Here is a 20,300-nt window from a genome sequence, read left to right as displayed (position 1 = left end):
CTGCATTCAGATGCTTTTATCTTTCCTTTTCTCCTTTGCTTTTCGCTTCTCTTCTTTTCACACACACACACACACACACACACACATATATATATATATATATATATATCTTCTCTGTCTGGTTTCTTTTGCTGAACATTTTGTTTTGGGGATTCATCCAGGTTCGTACATATATCTCTAATTCACTTTCACTGGATGTGTAATCCCAGTATATGAATGCATCACAATTTTTCTATCCAGTCTATTATTGATAGACGTTTCCATTATTTTTAGGCTTTTGCTATTACAAACATTACTGCTATAATTTTGTAATCTCTTGACACATAACTGCTGAACTTGTTACAGTGTTACTCAGTACTGTGGCCATAACTGATGTGGTAGTACTGAATAATACTGCTACCAACAACAGACGAGAATTTTAGTCTTGCCAAAACTTCCTATTAACCTACTTTGTAATTTTAACCAATCTAGTGGGTGTAAAATGCTATCTCATTGGACACTTTATTGTATTTCCCTAGTTTCCAAGGAAGTTGAATATCCTTTCTTGTGTTTGTGGGCCATTATGTTTCCTCTTTTGTGAAATTCTTAATTCATTTGTTTTGCCGATCTAATTTTTCTATTGGGCTTTTAAAGTTGATTCATGGGAGTTTTTTGTGTGTTCTGAATACTAATCCTTTCTTATTTATATGTATTGTAATTATTTTCTTCTTTTCATTAATTATATATAGTCTTTTGATGAATGATGCTTGTAATTTTAAAGTAGTATGTATGTATGTGGTTAGTCGCTCAGTTGTGTCCGACTCTACGTGAACCCAGGGACTGTATCCCAGGAGGCTTCTCTGTCCATGGGGATTCTCCAGGCAAGAATACTGGAGTGGGTTGCTGTGCCCTCCTCCAGGGGATCTTCCCAACCCAGGGATTGAACCCAGATCTTCCGCATTTTAGGTGGATTCTTTACCATCTGAGCTACCAGGGAAGTCCAAGAATACTGGAATGAGTAGCCTATCCATTCAGAGGATCTTCGCGACCCAGGAATCAAATGGGAATCTCCTGCGTTACAGATGGATTCTTTATCAGCTGACTTACCAAGGAAGCCCAGGTCATTTGTGTATAACAAAGGCAATTTTTAACAGATTTTGTGTGCTGCATCTTATTAAATTCTCTTATTCTGATTATTCACTTCAGTTCAGTCGCTCAGTCCTGTCCAACTCTTTGCGACCCCATGGACTGCAGCACGCCGGGCTTCCCTTTCCATCACCAACTCCTGGAGCTTGCTCAAACTCATGCCCATCAAGTTGGTGATGCCATCCAACTATCTCATCCTCTGTCATCCCCTTCTCCTCCTGCCTTCAATCTTTCCCAGCATCAGGGTCTTTTCCAGTGAGTCAGTTCTTCACATCAGGTGGCCCAAGTTTCAGCTGCAGCATCAGTCCTTCCAATGAATATTCAGAGCTGATTTCCTTTAGGATGGACTGGTTGGATCTCCTTGCAGTCCAAGGGACTTTCAAGAATCTTCTCCAACACCACAGTTCAAAAGCATCAATTCTTTGGCAGTCAGCTTTATTTATGGTACAATTCTCACATTCATACATGACTACCAGATAAACTGTAACTTTGACTAGATGGACCTTGTTGGCATGTCTCTGCTTTTTAATATGCTGTCTAGGTTGGAGAAGGAAATGGAAACCCACTCCAGTACTCTTGCCTGGAACATCCCATGGACAGAGAAGCCCTGGTAGGCCACAGTCCATGGGGTTGCAAAGAGTAGGATACAACTGAGTGACTTCACTTCCACTTTTCACTTTCATGCACTGGAGAAGGAAATGGCAACCTACTCCAGTGTTCTTGCCTGGAGAATCCCAGGGATGGAGGAGCCTGGTGGGCTGCCGTCTATGGAGTCTCACAGAGTCAGACACAACTGAAGTGACTTAGCAGCAGCAGCAGCTAGGTTGGTCATACTTTTTCTTCCAAGGATCAAGCATCTTTTAATTTCATGGCTGCAGTCACCATTTGCAGTGATTTTGGAGCCCAAGAAAATAAAGTCTGTCACTGTTTCCATTGTTTTCCCATCTATTTGCCATGAAGTGATGGGACCTGATGCCATGATCTTAGTTTTCTGAAGGTTGAGTTTTAAGCCAGCTTCTTCACTTCTCTCTTTCACTTTCATCAAGAGGCTCTTTAGTTCTTCTTCACTTTCTGCCATAAGGTGGTGTTATCTGCATATCTGAGTTTACTGATATTTCTCCCAGCAGTCTTTATTCCAGCTTGTGTTTCATCCAGCCCTGTATTTCACATGATGTAGTCTGCATATAAGTTAAATAACCAGGGTGAAAAAATGCAGCCTTGACATACTCCTTTCCCAATTTGGAACCATTCTTTTGTTCCATGTCCCATTCTAACTGTTGCTTCTTTACATGCACACAGATTTTTCAGGAGGCAGGTAAGGTGGTCTGGTGTTCCCATCTCTTGAAGAATTTTCCACAGTTTGTTGTGATCCACACAGTCAATGGCTTTGGCATAGTCAATAAAGCAGTAGATGTTTTTCTGGAACTCTCTTGCTTTTTCAATAATCCATCAGATGTTGGCAATTTGATTTCTGATTCCTCTACCTTTTCTAAATCTAGCTTGAACATCTGGAAGTTCACAGTTCACATACCTAGAAACCTGGCTTGGAGAATTTTCAGCATTACTTTGCTAGCATGTGAGATGAGTACAACTGTGTGGTAGTTTGAACATTCTTTGTCATTGCCCTTCTTTGGCAGTGCCCTTTGGCAGTGCCCTTGGGATTGGAATGAAAACTGACCTTTTCCAGTCCTGTGGCCAATGCTGTTTTCCAAATCTGCTGTCATATCGAGTGCAACACTTTTACAGCATCATCTTTTAGGATTTGAAATAGCTCAACTGAAATTCCATCACCTCCACTAGCTTTGTTCATAGTGATGCTTCCTAAGGCCCACTTGACTTCGCATTCCAGGATGTCTGGCTCTAGGTGAGTGATGACACCATTGTGGTTATCTGGGTCACAAAGATCTTTTTTGTATAGTTCTTCTGTGTACTTTTGTTGCCTCTTCTTAATATCTTCTGCTTCTTTTATGTCCATACCGTTTCTGTCCTTAATTGTGCCCATCTTTGCAGAAAATGTTCCCTTGGTATCTCTTAATTTTCTTGAAGAGATCTCTATTCTTTCCCATTCTCTTGTTTTCCTCTGTTTCTTGCATTGATCACTGAGGAAGGCTTTCTTATCTCTCCTTGCTATTCTTTGGAACTCTACATTCAGTTAGGTATATCTTTCCTTTTCTCCTTTTCCTTTTCCTTCTCTTCTTTTCATAGGTATTTGTAAGGCCTCCTCAGACAACCATTTTGCCTTTTTGCATTTCTTTTTCTTGAGGATGGTCTTAATCCCTGCCTCTTGTACAATGTCATGAACCTCCATCCATAGTTCTTCAGGCACTCTGTCTATCAGATCTAATCCCTTGAATCTGTTTGTCACTTCCACTGAATCTTTTTGTACACTTTCACTGTAAGGGATTTGGTTTAGGTCATACCTGAATGATCTGGTGGTTTTCCCCACTTACTTCAATTTAAGTCTGAATTTGGCAATAAGGAGTTCATGGTCTAAGCCACAGTCAGGTCCTGGTCTTGTTTTTGCTGACTGTATAGAGCTTCTCCATCTTTGGCTGCAAAGAATCTAATTAATCTGATTTTGGCATTAACCAGCTGGTGATGTCCATGTGTAGAGTCTTCTTTTGTGTTGTTTGTAGAGTGTGTTTGCTATGACCGGTGCATTCTCTTGGCAAAACTATTAGCCTTTGTCCTGCTTTATTTTGTACTCCAAGGCCAAATTTTCCTGTTACTCCAGGTATCTCTTGTCTTTGTACTTTTGCATCCCAGTACCCTATGGTGCAAAGGACATCTTTTTTGGTGTTAGTTCTAGAAGTTCTTGTAGGTCTTCATAGAAACGTTTAACTTCAGCTTCTTCAGCATTACTGGTTGGGACATAGACTTGGATTACTGTGAGATTGAATGGTTTACCTTGGAAACGAAAAGGGATCATTGTGTCATTTTTGAGACTGCACCCAAGTACTGCATTTCAGATTCTTGTTGACTATGAGGGCTGCTCCATTTCTTCTAAGGGTTTCAGAATGCCCACGGTAGTAGGTAAAATGGCCATCTAAATTAAATTCGCCCATTCCTGTCCATTTTGGTTCACTGATTCCTAAAATGTTGATGCTCACTCTTGCCATCTCCTGTTTGACCACTTCCAATTTACCTTGATTCATGGACCTAACATTCCAGGTTCCTTTGCAGTATTGCTCTTTACAGCATCGGATTACTTCCATCACCAGTCACAACCACAACTTGACGTTGTTTTCCCTTTGGCTCCGTTTGTTCACTCTTTCTGGAGTTATTTCTCCACTGATCTCCAGTAGCATATTGGGCACTTACTGACCTGGGGAGTTCATCTTTCAGTGTCTTATCTGTTTGCCTTTTCATACTGTTTATGGGGTTCTCAAGGTTAGAGTACTGGTTTGCCATTCCCTTCTCCAGTGGACCACATTTTGTCAGAACTCTCCACCATGACCCGTCTGTCTTCGGTCCAATTTGAGTGATCCTACAAGGCATGACTCATAGTTTCATTAAGTTAGACAAGGCTGTGGTCCATGTGATCAATTTGGTTAGTGTTCTGTGATTGTGGTTTTCATTCTGTTTGTCCTCTGATGGATAAGGATAAAAGGCTTATAGAAGCCTCCTGTTGGGAGAGGCTGACTGTGGGGGGAACTGTACTGACAGGCGGGGCCGTGCTCAGTAAATCTCTAATTTTCTGTTGATGGGCAGGGCTGTGTTTCCTCCCTGTTATTTGACCTGAGACCAAATTATGGTGGGGTTGATGAAGATAATGGCGACCTCCTTCAGAAGGTCTTGTACAGGCACTGTCGTATTCAGTGCCCCAACCCTGCAGCAGGCCAGTGTGCGCCCACGCCTCCGCCAGAGACTCCTGGACCCTCACAGGCAAGTCTGGGTCAGTCTCTTGCGGGGTCACTGCTCCTTTCTCCTGGGTCCTGGTGCACACAAGGTTTTGTTTGTCCCCTCCAAGTGTCTTGTAATCAAATCCCACTGGCCTCCAAAGTCATATTCCTTGGGGGTTCTCAGTCCCTTTGCCTGATCCCCAGGTTGGAAGTCTATTGTGGGTCCTAGAACTTTCTTATCAGTGTGAGGATTTCTTTGGCATAATTGTTCTGCAGTTTGTCGGTCGTCTGCTTGGCGGCTGTATGGCGGGGTTCATGGCGACCTCTTCTTAAACGGCTTGTGCCACACGCTGTGTGACCCAGGTCTGCCACATGCAGAGCCCCTGCCCCTGCGGCCGGCCACCGCTGACCGGTGCCTCCGCAGGAGACACTCAGGCACCCAGAGGCAGGCCTGGCTCAGCGTCTGCGGGCTCTCCTGTTGCGCAGGTTTCCTCTGAGCCCTCCAGGCATCTCTGGCGGGTATGGGGTTTGATTCTAACCGTGATTTCGCCCCTCCTACTGTCTTGTTGGGGCTTCTCTGCCCTTTGACGTGGGATATTGTTTTTTGGTGAGATCCCACATTCTCCTGTCAATGGTTGTTCCACAGCGAGTTGCAATTTTGAGTTCCCGCATGAGAAGATGAGCGCACATCCTTCTGCTCTGCCATCTGTGTGTCTTTGTAAACATCTTGTATGTCATATTCCTTAGGATATTCTATATCCATACTCAAATTATCTAGGAAGGAGGTTCGTTTTTTTCACCCCAACTTACTGTTTTCTTTCCTTATTTTGCTGACTAAGCCTTCCAATAGCTAGCACCCTTATCTTCTTCTTAATCTTAAAGTGAGTGCATTTAGTGTTACTCTTTTCAAGTTAGAGAAGTTTCTTTCTTTTCCTACACCTAGAATTTTTATCATAAGTGGATATTGAATTTTGTCTAAATGTTTTTCTCCATCCTTTGAGGTGATTGTATGATTTTACCCCCTTACATTATTTGAATTTCTTTTAGCCCGAAACCAACCTTGCATTCCTGGAATAAATCCATCTTAGTCACAATGTTTTATCATACTGGATTATTTTTGTTATTATTTAGGATATTTTCATATATTTATGATTTTTGTTTTTCATACTTTGTCAAGTTTTAGTATCAAGGTTATGCTGACCTCATAAAAATGAGTTATGAAGTATTTCCTTTTTTTTAATGTTAATGATAATGTTGTATAGGATTGGAATTCTTTTTTCCTTGAATTTTTGGAAGCAAGTAGAATAATATAATCTAGACTTTTCATTTTCTTTTCAGGAATATTTTTATCTACTAATTCAGTTTCTTCAAATGCTATGGACTCTTGGGCTTTTTTTTTTTTTTTTTCTTTCTTGAGTCAGTCTTGATAAAGTTTCTGGAGAGTTACCTGTCTCTTAAGTTTTATTTTATCAGTTCACAATATCTTCTTTTTAGTTTCTGTGACATTTTTTTATTTTGCTCATTTGGTTATCCTTAAATTATTTGCTCCTTTTATTTTATTTTGCCAGAAGTTTGTTAGGTTATATGATTCTTTTGAAAGAACCAAGTTGATATTTCTGTTACGTGTTTTCCCCATTTCATTAATTCTTGATCCATTCTTTCTTCTTTCTCAGTACTTAGTCCTTATATTTTCTGTACCATTTGATCATAGTACCCCATCCTTGCAGCTTTCTCTTCTCTGGCTCCTGAGGATGTTAGTCTTGAGGGAGCTTTTTCCTACTTTTTAACTGCTTCCTCTGACTCTTTGTCTTTACATATCCTAATTAGGTCCCCTCTTATCTTCAACCTTTTCTCTATACGCAGTCCCAGCCTATGATGGTGCAAAAACAGTATGGACTCTGTAGAAACCATACTTTGAATCCATGGACTCTGTAGAAACCATACTTTGAATCTTGAATTTTGATGTTTTCCTAGGCTGGTGACGGATACTGTCTTGGGTGCTGGGCAGCAGCAGGAGGGGAAACAACCGATACACTTACAACCATTCAGCACTATGCACCCATTCTGTTTTTCACTTTCATTACATTATTTATTAAGTTACATGCTGCTGCTGAGTTGCGTCAGTCGTGTCCAACTCTGTGAAACCCCATAGACGGCAGCCGGCCAAGCTTCTCTGTCCCTGGGATTCTCCAGGCAATACTGGAGTGGGTTGCCATTTCCTTTTCCAATGCATGCATGCATGCAAGTCGCTTCAGTCGTGTCCAACTTTGTGCGACCCCATAGGCAGCAGCCCACCAGGCTCCTCTGTCCCTGGGATTCTCCAGGCAAGAACACTGGAGGAGGTTGCCATATTCCTTCTCCATTAAGCTACATTAGAATGTCAATATTTTATTATAAAACAAGCTTTGTGTTAGATGATTTTACCTAACTGTAGGCTAATAAAAATGTTCTGAGCACGTTTAAGTTAGGTCAGGCCAAGCTATGACATTCTGTAGGTTAGGTGTATTAAATGCATTTTTGACTTAGGATATTTTCAGTTTAGGAAGGGTTTTATCAGAACGGAACCCCATCATTCGGAGAAGGTGATGGCACCCCACTCCAGTACTCTTGCCTGGAAAATCCCATGGACGGAGGAGCCTGGTGGGCTGCAGTCCATGGGGTCGCGAAGAGTCAGATATGAATGAGCGACTTCACTTTCAGTTTTCACTTTCATGCATTGGAGAAGGAAATGGCAACCCACTCCAGTGTTCTTGCCTGGAGAATCCCAAGGATGGGGGAGCCTGGTGGGCTGCCGTCTGTGGGGTCGCACAGAGTCAGACACGACTGAAGTGACTTAGCAGCAGCAGCAGCAACCCCATCATTAATTAAGGAAGATCTATACGTATATCCATTCTTAATTAATAGACTTTTTACTTTACTAATTTCAGCTATCCTTTCTCTGTGAGTGAGTTTATGCAGAATCAGGAACCCATTCCTTGTCTTAGCCCTTCCACCAACTAGCTCAGACATCTTGAGCAATTCACTTAAGATTCCTTAATCTCTGTTTCTTCACCAGTGGGACAAGGAGGTGCTGTATACAAGATCTTTGAAGTTTACCTCGGTAATACTGTTCTAGTGATAACCTTACAAGTTCTTTAGCTCTGACCTCTGTCATTTCTAAATTCCTCAGGATCACTTGGGTTTCTGAAATTCTATGCTGTATCTTATGTTAATCTGCATATGTAATTCAGCCTGCTTCCCCAACCTTTTAGTTTCCCTGATTGCTCCTTTGAATGCTGCTATTTTCTCAGGCACACATTTGGTTTTGGCTCCCAGCATCCCTGTTTTTCCTTGCTGTCTTCATACTGAAGTCTGATTAGGGTATGGCTGTGTATCTGTTCCCTTCTCCTTTCTTTAGCTCAGGATATGTTTTACGAGAATGATTTCTATGCAGTATCTACTTTATTCTACCTCTCACATCCCAGTGGAGCCTCAGCACTTAAAAAAAAAAAAATCTGTGCCTTTGTATCTTAGATCTCTGGTTGTCTGAGTTATCTCAATGTTTTGATCCTACCATGCTTTGGATACCATAATTTTATGCCAACCGTCCTTACCCCCAAGAGGAAGAGCAGAGTACTTAAATAGCATTATGTGTGCTGCTGCTGCTGCTGCTAAGTCACTTCAGTCGTGTCCGACTCTGTGTGACCCCATAGACATTAGCCCACCAGGCTCTCCTGCCCCTGGGATTCTCCAGGCAAGAACACTGGAGTGGGTTGCCATTTCCTTCTCCAATGCATGAAAGTGAAAAAGTGAAAGTGAAGTCGCTCAGTCGTGTCCGACTCTTAGCAATCTCATGGACTGCAACCTACCAGGCTCCTCCATCCATGGGATTTTCCAGGCAAGAGTACTGGAGTGGGTGCCATTGCCTTCTCTGAGCATTATGTGTAGGCCACTGGAATAGGCTTTGTACACCAGAAATCAGTCAAGCTTGTGTTGTATATTTCTTTGTGATTTACAAAAAGCTTGTTGTTCTTATTTTTATGAGAACTCGAGAATGGAACCAGTGTGTGGAATTTTTATGGTCTCCACGAGAGTGAAATATTTGTTTCTGAAAGACTTCTTCAACTGGTGATGTGTTCATCTCTAAGTGCTTATCTCTGTTTTTCAAAATCTTATCTTCTTTTAGCCTTGTTGATTTATTTAATGTATCTTGAGGCTTCCCTGGTGGCTCAGAGGGTAAAGCATCTGTCTACAATGCAGGAGACCCGGGTTCGATCCCTGGGTTGGGAATATCCCCTGAAGAAGGAAATGGCAATCCACTCCAGTACTCTTGCCTGGAAAATCCCATGGACAGAGGAGCCTGGTAGGCTACAGTCCATGGGGTTGCAAAGAGTTGGACACGACTGAGCGACTTCACTTCAATGTATCTTGAGCTTGTTTCTCTAATAGTGCACAGTCTTACAATCTTGACATAAGTAGTGATTTCCTGCATCGAGATGGAGACAGCAGCCATTGACAAAAATGTGCAACTTTAAATAAAAAGTGAAACTTCTGTATGTGGCTTATGGAATTTAATGTAAATTTTATTTCACCTAGTGTCTCATACTACTTGATGCAAGCATATACTCTTAGTTTCATTAATTATATATATGTAAGAAGTTCTGTATTTCCTGTCGATGAGAAAGTTTAGGAAAAACCATAAGAGAACAATCACTATGAGATTTTTCAAGGAGGTGAAATACATGTTCACTTTTTAAATAATTATCTCAAACCTTAAATAGTTCTTGTGAGTCATGTGATCTGCCTAATTAATTCTATTAAAATGATGCGTTTGCTCAAAGTTAGCTAGGACATATAATGGCAGAAGTTAGCTCCCTTTTAGAAATACTGCCTGAAGTTTCTAGCTCGTTCTTTTGTAACTGGTCTGCTCTGTAAACATACACGAGGCTGAGGAAGAGACATTAAGTTCCAGTGGTAGAAAGTGGAAGCTCACTGCCATGTTCATGTGACTCGATGATTCTTGCAGGTTCCCATAGTCCATTATATTTTATTCACTACAAAGTGCTCTGGTTATTTCTAAATAATATCTAGACATAGTAATTTGAAAACAATGTAGTATATCTCTTAGAAAGTATTTCTGGGTAGTGGGGTGGTGTGTCTTTCCATACATTAGTCCGATTCCTACATTAGATGCAATGTAAGCAGTTAAAGGCACTGACTGCCGTAACAGTTAGAAAATGATGGTGATAGCAGAGCCCCTGCTAACAGGTGTATGCAGCAATCTATACATTAATAAAATAATTTTGTTTATCTAAATGATTGCTTTTACTGTCATTTATTAAAGCATTTTAAGAGTAAATTCATCTCAATCTTGGCAAAGTCACCTGTTAATTTCTTCTGTCCAAGCCATGTGTCAAGAAAGGAGAGACTAGAAGACAGCTTTGGTGCTCCCATAAGAGCTCTGTCTCTACCAGTCTTTACAGCAGTGTAGTGATGATAATCTCTTCTTCAAGCCACTGTAGGTTTCATGCTTGTTCTGATCCCACTTACTCTAATTGCTGCTTTCACTTTTTGAACTAACATGATTTTATGATTATGATTTATTATTCATATTTTTGTTTCTTAACCTTTATCTGCATTCATGTACATGTCTTGCAGTTCTATCTTTAGAAGAGAAATCATTTTACTGTATTTCTTCATCCTTTTGAATCTCTTTTCCTCCTTGGAGGTACTTAGAAAAATGCTTGTACAAAATAGGTGCTTGATAAATGCACCTGTTTAAGAAAAGTCTGGTGCTTATTTCAGTTTTTGTGTTTTCAATAATTATATTATTTTGCTTGCTTTCTAGGCACACAAACCAATGGTCTGGACTTTCAGAAGCAGCCTGTGCCCGTTGGAGGAGCCATCTCAACAGCCCAGGCCCAGGCTTTCCTTGGACATCTCCATCAGGTATGTTGTTCCGCTCAGCTATGAGTGAGAGTGAAAAATGGAGATGTGGAATGCTAGGTCTTAGTAAAGTTATTTCAGAATGCGGGACTTTTAGAGTTGATTTAAACCTGGTGTTACCAGCATCTAACCGTGTCATTCTGAATGGTTACTAGGGAATCCTTTAACTTAGTTGACTGTATAGCTGTTGACCCCACAGCTGTGTGAAAAAGAGTTCCTTGTTTGAACAGATACATTTATAACTGGGTTACTGTTTTGTGAGTGTGGTCTGTGATGAATCACTGAAAGTATTGAATAGTAATTGAATAGTAACAAAGTCATCCAAAAGGATTTAAGGCCCATTGCCTGAGACCTGCTGTGTAAGGCTTTGAGTTCACAGCTCGTATTCCTTCTTTAAAGCAATTTCAAACTATTTACATTTGGGCTCTTGAGAGTCCCTTGGACTGCAAGGAGATCCAACCAGTCCATTCTGAAGGAGATCAGCCCTGGGATTTCTTTGGAAGGAATGATGCTAAAGCTGAAACTCCAGTACTTTGGCCACCTCATGCGAAGAGTTGACTCATTGGAAAAGACTCTGATGCTGGGAGGGGTTGGGGGCTGGAGGAAAAGGGGAGAACAGAGGATGAGATGGCTGGATGGCATCACTGACTCGATGGATGTGAGTTTGGGTGAACTCCGGGAGTTGGTGATGGACAGGGAGGCCTGGCGTGCTGCGATTCATGGGGTCGCAAAGAGTCGGACACGACTGAGCAACTGAACTGAACTGAACTGAACCACTTAGAGGCTTTGCTTCACTGTGAACAACCTGGTTTGGGGTTCAACTTTATTACTCTCTTATTACATGAATTTCTCCTAAGTCTAAAGCAGGCTCTAAATCTATCATCCATATGTTATCATTAAAGTAAACAGAAAAGGAATATAAAAACAAATATTGACTCTCCAGGAGTTCAGGGATATGGGAGCTGGTTGAAAATTGAAAATAAATCAATGAAAACATTTGGGAGACAGATTAGGAATGTGTTTCAACTGCTTGATTTATGTTCACAGTTACATGTTAAAGCTTTACTTTGCACAACTTGTTGGTCTTTACCTCATATAAACCCTAGAACCGGTTTAGTGTACCAATTGTGCAGGTCAGCATTAGTGATTTTGGTAGTGCCAGATGGTACTAGTGGTGGAGGGTCAATGAAAAGCACATACGGACATAAAATAATAGATGTTCAATAATTATTTGTTGAACAAATGAATGAATGGATGGTAAAACTTAGGAGTACAGAGGAAGAAATGATTAACTCATCTCACATATTGTAAGACTTTTATCATAGGGTGATTTTTAAGCCAAGTTTTAAAGAATGTTGTTGTTCGGTCGCTAAGTCATGTCTGACTCTTGGTAACTCCAGGAACTACAGCACAGCAGGCCTCCCTGTCCTTCACTATCTCCTAGGATTTGCTCAGACGCATGTCCACTGAGTCAGCGATGTCATCCTCCCCAGCATCGGGGTCTTTTCCAGTGAGTCAGCTCTTCACCAAACTCTTCTGCCAGGTGGCCAAAATATTGGAGCTTCAGCTTCAGCATTCCAAGGAGCAAGCATCTTTTAATTTCATGGCTGCAGTCACCATCCACGGTGATTTTGGAGCCCCAGAAAATAAAATCTGTCACTGTTAACACTTTTCCCCCATCTATTTGCCATGAAGTGATGGGGCTGGATGCCATGATCTTCATTTTTTGAATGTTGATTTTAAGCCAAGTTTTTCACTCTCCTCTTTCACCGTCATCAAGAGGTTCTTTTTTAGTTCCTCTTTGCTTTCTGCCATTAGAGTGCTATCATCTGCATATCTGAGGTTGTTGATATTTCTCCCGGCAGTCTTGATTCCATCTTGTGCTTCATCCAGCCTGGCATTTTACATGATGTACTCTGCATATAATTTAAATAAGTAGGGTGACAGTATATAGCCTTGACATGCTCCTTTTCCTATTTTGAACCAGTCCATTGTTCCATGTCTGTTCCAGGGGATCTTCTCAACCCGGGGATTGAACTCAGGTCTCCAGCATTTCAGGCAGTTACTTTACCATCTGAGCCACCAGGGAAGCCCAAAGGATGGTGAAGTGAAGTGAAGTGAAGTCACTCAGTCGTGTCCGACTCTTTGTGACCCCATGGACTGTAGCCTATCAGGTTCCTCCATCCATGGGATTTTGCAGGCAAGGGTGCTGGAGTGGATTGCCATTTCCTTCTCCAGGAGATCTTCCCGACCCAGGAACTGAACCAGGTCTCCCACATTGCGGGCAGACGCCTGACCGTCTGAGCCACCAGGACTGGTGGTAAAGGATGTTGGGAGCTAGCTAATGGACTTGTAAAGGGATGCTCTCACTTTTTGTTTTCAACTTTCTATTTTGAAAACTTTAAAATCTAGGCAAAATTGAATAATAGTAGAACAGTTTTCAGCCAAAAGCTCTTCATCTGGTATCACTAATTGTTACCGTGTTACCATATATGCTTTATGTGTTTGTGTTTGTGCACATACATTTTGTGTATGTATATACATGTCAACTTGGAGAAGGAAATGACAACCCACTCCAGTATTCTTGCCTACAGAATCCTGTGGACGGAGGAGCCTGGTGGGCTGCTGTCCATAGGGTTGCACAGAGTCGGACACAACTGAAGCGACTTAGCAGGCATGCATGCACTAGAGAAGGAAATGGCAACCCACTCCAGTGTTCTTGCCTGGAGAATCCCAGGGACAGAGGAGCCTGGTGGGCTGCCGTCTATGGGGTCGCACAGAGTCGGACACGACTGAAGCAACTTAGCAGCAGCAGCATACATGTCAACTTGTCCCATTATTCTGTACTGAATTTGATCATTTGATTAAGGTAGTGTCTCAAATTTGTCTACTATAAAGGTAACTTTCTTCCTTATAATTAATAAGGAGATACTGTAAGACTTGTGTTCCTCAACAGATTTTTACCCAGAAAGATCATGATTGAAATAAAATCACAAAGAAACTTTAAGTTCAGGAAGTCTTGATGCTGTGTGCTAAATCCAAAATGGAATTACCATGTTAATGATAAATTTTTTCAGTCTTCCAAATTTGAACCCTGGAATAATCCGTAACTTTGTTTTTCTTCATTTATATCCAGTCAGTTTCCAGGATGCTGTGTAGTACTTTTGCAATACTTTTCATGTTTCCTACTTTTAATTCCCACTGCTGCCATTCTAGGGTAGGTTTCCATTTATTCAAACCTAGTTTATAGAACAATCCAGTTGTTTTATATAGTGTTGGTCAATTTAGATTTGACTGATGTTTCATCACAGTTAGAACTAGAGGGAAATACACTGTAAATAATATTGTATTCTTCTAAGTGCATCATAGTAGGAGGAACATGTATCATTACTGGTGGCTTTAACTGTGATCACTTGTCTTCCTGATTTTCCCACTATTTTACCCTTTGTAATTAATAAATATCTATGGAGAGATAGGGAGAGAATATGTAAATATCATGTTACTCCTTAAATTTCACCCATTAGTTAGAACATCCATTAGTGACAGTTGCCTGAATCAGTTATTATTATCATGGTTGCCACATGATGATCCTTATTTTAATATAACCATGGTTTGAACTTTCTGAATGTGTGGAGTGTTAGTATTAACTGTTCTGACAGACTTTCATATGTGGTTTATAGGACAGATTTTTTATTTCAGCCAGGATTTTTGAATTATGACAATAAATATTTTAAGGACTTGACTATGTAGGGGGGTGTGTGTGTGTGTGTGTGTGTGTGTGTGTTTATAAGATTTTTACTTTTATATACATGAAATTTTGAAATTATAATGAGTAGATAATTCTGATTGTTTTTAAGGGTAAAAATAATGTCTATAAGTAGCCCGCTTCTATGTTGTTTAACACAATGTGGAAGATGAGTTAAGGTTTTAAAAACTAAGTATCCTGTGAGTACAAACGATGTAATATAAGGAATGTCGAATACAAGTGTGGCATGCCTGCTGATGCAGATTTAGCGTGGGAAAACATCTTCAGAGAGGAAATTTTAACAGCACTTTCTGCTGGGAGGTCGAGGTACTGTGAGCTTTTCCATAAAGTTTCAACTCCTTAAAGTAAACCTCTTCATATGCTTGGCTCTAAATAGAACACACGTTTGTAGAGACTTGTTGATGACAGGCTCTAATGATGGATGTCAACAGTATTCGATTAGAATTTCCCCAGTTGCTTTACTTTTATAGGTCCAGCTCGCTGGAACAAGTTTACAGGCTGCTGCTCAGTCTCTAAATGTACAGGTGAGCTGGGACATGGGACTGGGGATCAGTTTTTCTATTCATTTTTACCATATTTTTCTAATTTTCTGCAATGAATATGCAATAATTTTATAATTAAAATACTTAGAAGTATTAATTTTTTCTTACTGAATCTCATAAAAATTCAAATAATGATAATCATTGCCATTAATAAAAATCCATTTTATATTACATCACTGTGAATGTCCAAAGGTGAACAAGAAAAATCTACTTTCAAGGTTTTATTTGGAAGTTCAGTAAAAATGTTTCTAAGTTGTACAGCCATTTATCATTTTTCATATCTTAGGAAAACATTATATTAGAGGGAAGAACAATAAAATGAGAGACCTAAGTCTTAGATTTGAATTCTCATTCTGCCACTCACTAGCTGTGTGAATTTTGGCAAGTCACTTTTCCTCCTGGGGCTCATTTTTTCTTACACAGTCAGCCCTGCCTATCCCCGGGTTCCACATCTGGAGGTACAGAGAGCTGACTGTGAAGGGCCTCAGCATCTGCAGATTTTGGTGTCTGGGGCAGGGGGTTGGGGGGGTGGGGGTGGTCCTGGGACTTATTCTCTGTAGATACCAAGGGGCAACTGCATGTATTTAAGTGGACGAGTTTGGAAAATTGACAAGGTTCTTCTCTGCTCTGCCATGTCATGAGTCTGAGAATTGCAATTAAACCTATTTATAAACATTAATGGGCTTCATACAGTCAAATTTAAAGACAAAACTGAAATCTGGTTGCTTTGTTTCTATGAACCATTCAACATAACATGCAAAGTTTAGTTTTTCTGCAATACTTCAGTCAACCTGCTGCTTCCTTTCATTATAGTGTTTAGGTAACTAACAGTCAAGAGAGAAAAACAGTATTCTGGAAGGTTGATTCCAGTGTTGCTAATGACTAAAGACCTTGGACTGAGCATTCCATGAAACCAAGTGAAATATGGACCTAGTAACACATGGAGACGAGAAGAGAAATGAAAAGGAGATAATGTGACCTTCCTTTTTGAGGGAGAGGAGGTGGAAAATTGCCTTGGTTGCCATGGCAAACTGCTATCCCTTAGAGAGATGTTGGCAAACAGGCTGTATCTCCACTGTGGAATGTTTACAGTCTTGCACTGTAATTATCTCTCAGTGACTGGCAGAATTAATCAGAGCCTTTATGTTAATTAGCCTTGCTGCAGTCCCCAAAACAGGTGGTGGGAAATATGCAAATCTAGGCAGAATTTTAATGCTCTGCATAACCAGTTTTAATTACCATAAAATTTTCTCTCAGTGCCCCTTTCAGGATCATATTCTCTTTCCCTCTTGGCTTCAGCATTTCCCTCTAAGCTTGTGTGTTACTTGATGGGGGAATGCTAAATTTATAGTTCTTTAAAAGATTAGTTGAAAAGTTCAGTGGGTCAAATAATCAATTTCTGAAATGGTATATAAGGAAGTTTTACACTGACCACCAAAGACATGTCAAAATGTTGAGATAGAGGGTCTGTCTAGTGTAAACATAGGTTGAAAATATGTTCTTCCCTTACTCCTTATTTCCAGAGTTAAGGATTTGTGTTTATGAAAAATTCTGTCAACTAGTAGAAGACCAAATTACTTTTTCTTCTTAAAAATTAAGAATTATTGAAAAATTTTGAAAATTAAGAAAAACTAAGCAGCTTTGCTAGTTTTGGAATAAAAAGTCTGAAAACTTAATACATAAAATTAGGAAAATACAAAGATATAAGAAAGGAAATGTGAAGTTGGAAAACTCATGATTAGATAAGTCTGTGTTGTAAATCTTAAAATATGAAATTAGTACTTTTAAAAAATCAATTATTAAATCTTTTTTTCTCCCCCCACCCCCTCAGTCTAAACCTAATGAAGAATCGGGGGATTCACAGCAGCCGAGCCAGCCTTCCCAGCAGCCTTCAGTGCAGGCAGCCATCCCCCAGACCCAGCTCATGCTGGCTGGAGGACAGATAACTGGGGTAAGTTTTCACTGAGAGATTTGTAATAAACTTTCTCTGTGTCAAAACTGCCACTGGCCAGTATCTGATTAGATCTGTTGACTGTAGCAGATACATGGCTATGCCTGGCATATGTCTTTAAAAAATTTTTCTACATTGTAAACAGCTCTGAAAAAAGAGCTATCTTTGTCATGAGTTTTCAGTGTATTTTTTCTTACTATGGCAGATAGGCTCTGGGTAAACTTACGAACTTTTTTAAACCAGTGTTTCAGCTGTTGCTTCATCATGCAGTGGAATCATGTTCCCATGGTTGAAATAGTTACAGTGATGAAATTGTATCAGTGGTTGTCAGTTTGGAGTTATAACATCACTGCAGAGTAGAAGTTAAAGAATGGATTAGTACCTATAAAAGAAAAACATTTAAAATTACTGTATAGTGTTCTAAGGGGCTTCCCAAATGGCTCAGTGGTAAAGAATCCACCTGCCTTTTTGTCTCAATCTTCCAATACTGGTATATTGGGGGGAAAAAAAGCAGTCTAATAAAATCCTAGACAGAAAAAAAAAAAAAAAAGAATCCACCTGCTAATGCAGGAGACACAGGTTTGATCTCTGGGTCAGGAAGATCCCCTAGAATAGGAAATTGCAACTTGTTCCAGTATTCTTGCCTGGAAAATTCTGTGGACAGAGGAGCCTGGCAGGCTGCAGTCCATGGGGTCACAAAGAGTCGGGCATGACTGAGTGACCAAGCACACACACACAGTGTTCTAAAATGAAACCTCTGCTGTCATGTCCTGGCTCTTCAGTTTACTGTGTTGGCTAATTCATCTCTCTGTGCCGCAGGTTTCCTTCAGTTAAATGGAGATGTTAATAATACTTAGCTCACAGTATTGTTTTAGAGATTAGGAGTAGTGATATAGGTGAAACTCACAGAACAGTGTCTGGCATGTTATAGTGTTCAATAAATGTCATCTGGTTTTTTTTGGTAGTAAAGTTTTTTGTTTTTTTTTTTTTAAATTTTAATTGGAGGCTAATTACTTTACAGTATTGTGGTGGGTTTTGCTATACAGTCATGTGAATCAGCCACGGGTGTACATGTGTTCCCCATCCTGACCCTCCCTCCCACCTCCCTCCCCATCCCATCCCTCAGGGTCATCCAGTGCACCAGCACTGAGCACCCTGTCTCATGCATCAAACCTGAACTGGCGATCTGTTTCATGTATGATAGTATACATGTTTCAATGCTGTTCTCTCAAATCATCCCACCCTTGCCCTCTCCCACAGAGTCCAAAAGTCTGTTCTTTACATCTGTGTCTCTTTTGCTGTCTCGCATATAGGGTCATCATTACCATCTTTCTAATTTCCATATACATGCATTAGTATACTGTACTGGTGTTTTTCTTTCTGACTTACTTCACTCTGTATAATAGGCTCCAGTTTCATCCACCTCATTAGAACTGATTCAAATGCATTCTTTTTAATAGCTGAGTAATATTCCATTGTGTATATGTACCACAGCTTTCTTATCCATTCGTCTGCCAGTGGACATCTAGGTTGCTTCCATGTCCTGGCTATTGTAAACAGTGCTGCGATGAACACTGGGGTACATGTGTCTCTTTCAATATTGGTAGTAAATTGACCTGTGCAAGTATATTAAGCTTTTAACTTTTCAGATGTCTTTTCTCTGAGGCCCCATTAAAAATATTTTCCAATGTTGAAAATTTGTGTATTAAATTATCTTTTGTTGGGGAGTCAAGAGGAGTGGTAAGGAAGAGTTGTTTGTTATTCAGTTTATATCACATCAACCTACAAAATATTTTATTTCCTTCATTTCAGTTAAGTATGTTTTGGCAGCAGAAGGCTCTTTTAAGAATAGTTGCAGAATTGTTTTACAAAATCCCATCAATAGAAATTAATATATGTTTACATATTATATAAAATATTTATAAACATCTATCTTGATGGGTATTGGGATTTTGAATGATTTAATTTTGATTCTGTCTCTAATACACAAATTGTATTGGACCTTTTTAGAAAAAGGATTATGCCACTAAATGACATACTTGCTCTTCAGAATATTCCTTCTTGCTTTGATCAGAACATGTCACCAAAAAGAAGGTAGAACATACTTAACACTTTAAGTGTGTTTGAAAAAAGCTGCATTTTGAAAGCAAGTTTAAATCTTCAAATACATTTCCTGTTTTCTTGTTTGGGTTTTGTTTGAGTGCCTAGTGCTTATAAGAGTAAGAGACACTTGGGAATGCAGGTTCATGTGGCTGGAGCTTCTGTCAAACTTGGGCCTGGGGCTTCGTTTGCCTCTAAAGAGAATGGCTGTCACCACCTGTTTCACAGAGATAATATATTGGAAAGAGGATGTAAAGTTGCAGAGACCCCATGCTTTCAGTAACAGAAAAGATGGTTGGGGAGGAGGCTGTACGGAGACTGGGAAAAGAAACAAATGGACCTCATATTCTTTAATCATATCTTAGAACATAATGAAAGTGATGGAATATGGTAGGGATTCATGCTAATTAGAAGAAGCTGGGCCTTATCAGTTCTTTCCTGGTCAGATCCAGCATCCTTGTTCCTTATTCATCTCACTAATCACTTGCTGTTCTGTTGGGTGTAAATATCTTTTCATTTCCTGGCAGTATTGATTCTTTTCTTTGTTGCTTACTAGTTAATTACTTTTTTGCCTGAACCCTTGGGCCTGGACAAGCTTGAATGATTAAGTCCAGAGTGAGGACCACTATTTTAATGTAAATGGTCTGCAAGTAATGGTAGCTTGATCACTGATGAACATTTTAGCCTCATACTTGCCATATGAAGTTGGGTATCTATGGTTTAATACCACTTGAGCTACTTACTTCAAAGCAGTTGGCTTGCACTGGGGGCCCATCTCCTTTAACCCTTTCCGACTGTTTGTCCTGACTTTGTTTAGCTGACTTTGACACCAGCCCAGCAGCAGTTACTGCTACAGCAGGCTCAGGCACAGGCACAGCTGCTGGCGGCTGCCGTGCAGCAGCATTCCGCCAGCCAACAGCACAGCGCTGCCGGGGCCACCATCTCCGCCTCCGCCGCCACACCCATGACGCAGATCCCCTTGTCTCAGCCCATACAGATCGCACAGGTGAGTGAGTGATTCTCATCGCTGGGGCGGGAAGGGGGAATAG

The 20,300-nt window shown here is 40.3% G+C and overlaps 1 protein-coding gene across 6 annotated transcripts in view; it reads left to right on the top strand.

Moving 5' to 3' along the window:
* The window catches only part of POU2F1 (POU class 2 homeobox 1), a 399,485-nt gene that overhangs the window by 325,277 nt on the left and 53,908 nt on the right, over positions 1–20,300 (top strand). For 5 of the 6 annotated variants that reach the window (XM_055587184.1, XM_055587187.1, XM_055587186.1 and 2 more), the window contains 4 exons: positions 10,795–10,895; positions 15,129–15,182; positions 17,032–17,151; positions 20,069–20,257. In XM_055587184.1, the coding sequence (XP_055443159.1) occupies positions 10,795–10,895; positions 15,129–15,182; positions 17,032–17,151; positions 20,069–20,257 (464 nt within the window). The remainder of the gene's footprint in view (positions 1–10,794; positions 10,896–15,128; positions 15,183–17,031; positions 17,152–20,068; positions 20,258–20,300) is intronic. The other variant, XM_055587185.1, reaches the window with a different exon arrangement.

The sequence above is a fragment of the Bubalus kerabau genome, chromosome 6 (assembly GCF_029407905.1).
Source record: "Bubalus kerabau isolate K-KA32 ecotype Philippines breed swamp buffalo chromosome 6, PCC_UOA_SB_1v2, whole genome shotgun sequence".
In the NCBI taxonomy this organism is placed as follows: domain Eukaryota; kingdom Metazoa; phylum Chordata; class Mammalia; order Artiodactyla; family Bovidae; genus Bubalus; species Bubalus kerabau.
Note: the sequence above shows the minus strand (reverse complement) of the source record. Positions and strands in the feature narration are given on the sequence as shown.